The sequence below is a fragment of the Humulus lupulus genome, chromosome 3, assembly GCF_963169125.1.
Source record: "Humulus lupulus chromosome 3, drHumLupu1.1, whole genome shotgun sequence".
Lineage (NCBI taxonomy): Eukaryota > Viridiplantae > Streptophyta > Magnoliopsida > Rosales > Cannabaceae > Humulus > Humulus lupulus.
This window is the reverse complement of record NC_084795.1, coordinates 208,708,030-208,709,974: the sequence shown is the minus strand read 5'-3', so window position 1 is coordinate 208,709,974 and position 1,945 is coordinate 208,708,030. Positions and strand designations below refer to the sequence as shown.

General features: G+C 40.1%; 1 protein-coding gene across 1 annotated transcript; it reads left to right on the top strand.

The window, feature by feature from the left end:
- Positions 1-230: 230 nt before the first annotated feature.
- LOC133825359 (uncharacterized) lies at positions 231-1,073 on the top strand. Its single transcript, XM_062258314.1, has one exon. The coding sequence runs from the start codon at positions 231-233 to the stop codon at positions 1,071-1,073; it is 843 nt and encodes a 280-aa protein (XP_062114298.1).
- Positions 1,074-1,945: the final 872 nt, after the last annotated feature.

Sequence of the window (1,945 nt, the reverse complement as noted above, 5' to 3'; positions counted from 1 at the left end):
ATAAACAGATGATCAGTGAGGCGGCCAAACTTCACTATGAGGAGCCAATTCTAAAAGACGGGAAGAGAGTCGCTCAGCTTTATTTGGCTGAGGTTGCTGAACAGGCTCACAATTGGAATTCAGCTGTGATTTGTATGGTGATGGGAGCCAATCCCCCATTTGCTGTTTTTGAAGGTTTTGTGAAATGTATTTGGGGTCCCCTTGGTATTGAGTGAATTGTTCGGATGCATATGGGGCTTACCATTGTTAAATTCAATGATGAGGCTACTAGGGATTTTGTTATGGAAACTGGCATTGTGAAATTTGACAAGAAACCAGTGATCGTGAGACCTTGGACACAAGATCTTGACACCATCAGGTTAGTTCGTTTGGTTCCTTTATGGATTAGATTGCCTAATCTAGGCCTGCAGTATTGGGGCCAGAAGTGCCTCAGTGCATTAGTCAGTACTATAGGGAAACCTATTATGGTGGATAAGGTTACTAAGGAAAGATCGATGATTAGATATGTGAGAATTCTAGTTGAAATGGAGATATCTGATAACTCGCTGTTTGTTATATATTTTGTGAATGAAAGGGGTCAAGTTCAAGAGCAGTTTGTTGAATATGAATGGCTGCCCATTAAATGCAACAACTGTAAGGGATTCAGCCACAATATGGTTGATTGCAAGAAAACTGGTTCTAAAAGTTGGGTAAAGAAGAATGTGACTGCACAGGAAAATGATGGAGCTCCTACTGACTCGGAGGTAGTTGCTACTGATACAATTACAGTAGGTTCAGCAGGAGTTCCTGAACCTGTTAAGGATGTGGAGGGGAGTCATGAAAAGGCAGGGATTGAGATTAGTAGGGCTGCTGCTGGCTGTTCTCAGGATCTGGTTTTAACACCTGACACTAATAATAAGGAGAATTGGGAAGTGCCTAAGAAAACAGGGAACTCACGAGGGAAAGGGAAGCTTATTAGAACTGTTTTAGACAAGAAACAGAATGCATTTAAGGTACTTCAGGAACAGGGGAAAGGTGGAACAAGTGGGAACTTAAATGACTTAAAATTAGATGGACTGCTCCAATATACTTAGTTGGAATGTAAGGGGTATGAATAAGAGAGAAAAGCAATCTGCTATTCTGAATGTTTTAAAGATAAATAAAGTGGGAATTGGAGCTTTGTTGGAGAATAAATTGAAGAAGGAAAAAATTGATGATATGATGATTAAACTATTTTGTGGTTGGGATTACTACAGTAGTAGTACCTCAGAAGGTCGTATTTTAGTACTTTGGCGGAAATCGTTTACAAAGGTTCAGGTCCTTTTGGATCAACATCAATTGGTTCACTGTTCAGTAAAAATCACAGGCACGCCGATGGAGTTTTTAGTCACATTTGTCTATGGTCTCAACACTTTAGATGAGAGATTGGAGTTGTGGAGGGGATTGTCTTGCATACATGTTATAAATAGGCCTTGGTTGATTGTGGGAGACTTTAATGCTGTTTTAAATTTTGATGATAGAGTGGGAGGGAGGGCTATTAGTGCTGCTGAATTACTTGATTCTAATGCCTGGCTTGCCCATTCCCAGCTGGTTTCACTCAAGAGAATTGGTTCAAATTTAACCTGGTCTAATAAGCAAGATGGAGGGGATATGATATATTCAAAGATTGATCATGTGTTCATTAATGAAGATTGGATTGAAGCTTTGCCTCACTCTATTGCATAATTTCATTGGGAGACCTTTTCGAATCACTGTTACTGTCTCATAAAATCGCTCAAGCTGGGATCGCTGGGCACTAAGCCTTTTCGGTTCTTTAATTTCTGGACAACTCATAGGGGATTTAAGGAGGTGGTTCTAGAAAGTTGGAATAAGCCTTTGGTAGCAAGGGGTCTGCTGAGTGTGACTAAAAAACTGCTTAGACTAAAGCATGTTTTGAAAGCCTTTAATAGAGAGGAAATTGGAGATG

What these genes read in the sequence shown, in the direction of transcription:
- LOC133825359 (XM_062258314.1), top strand. Translation starts at nt 231, where the DNA reads ATGGGGCTTACCATTGTTAAATTCAATGATGAGGCTACTAGGGATTTT.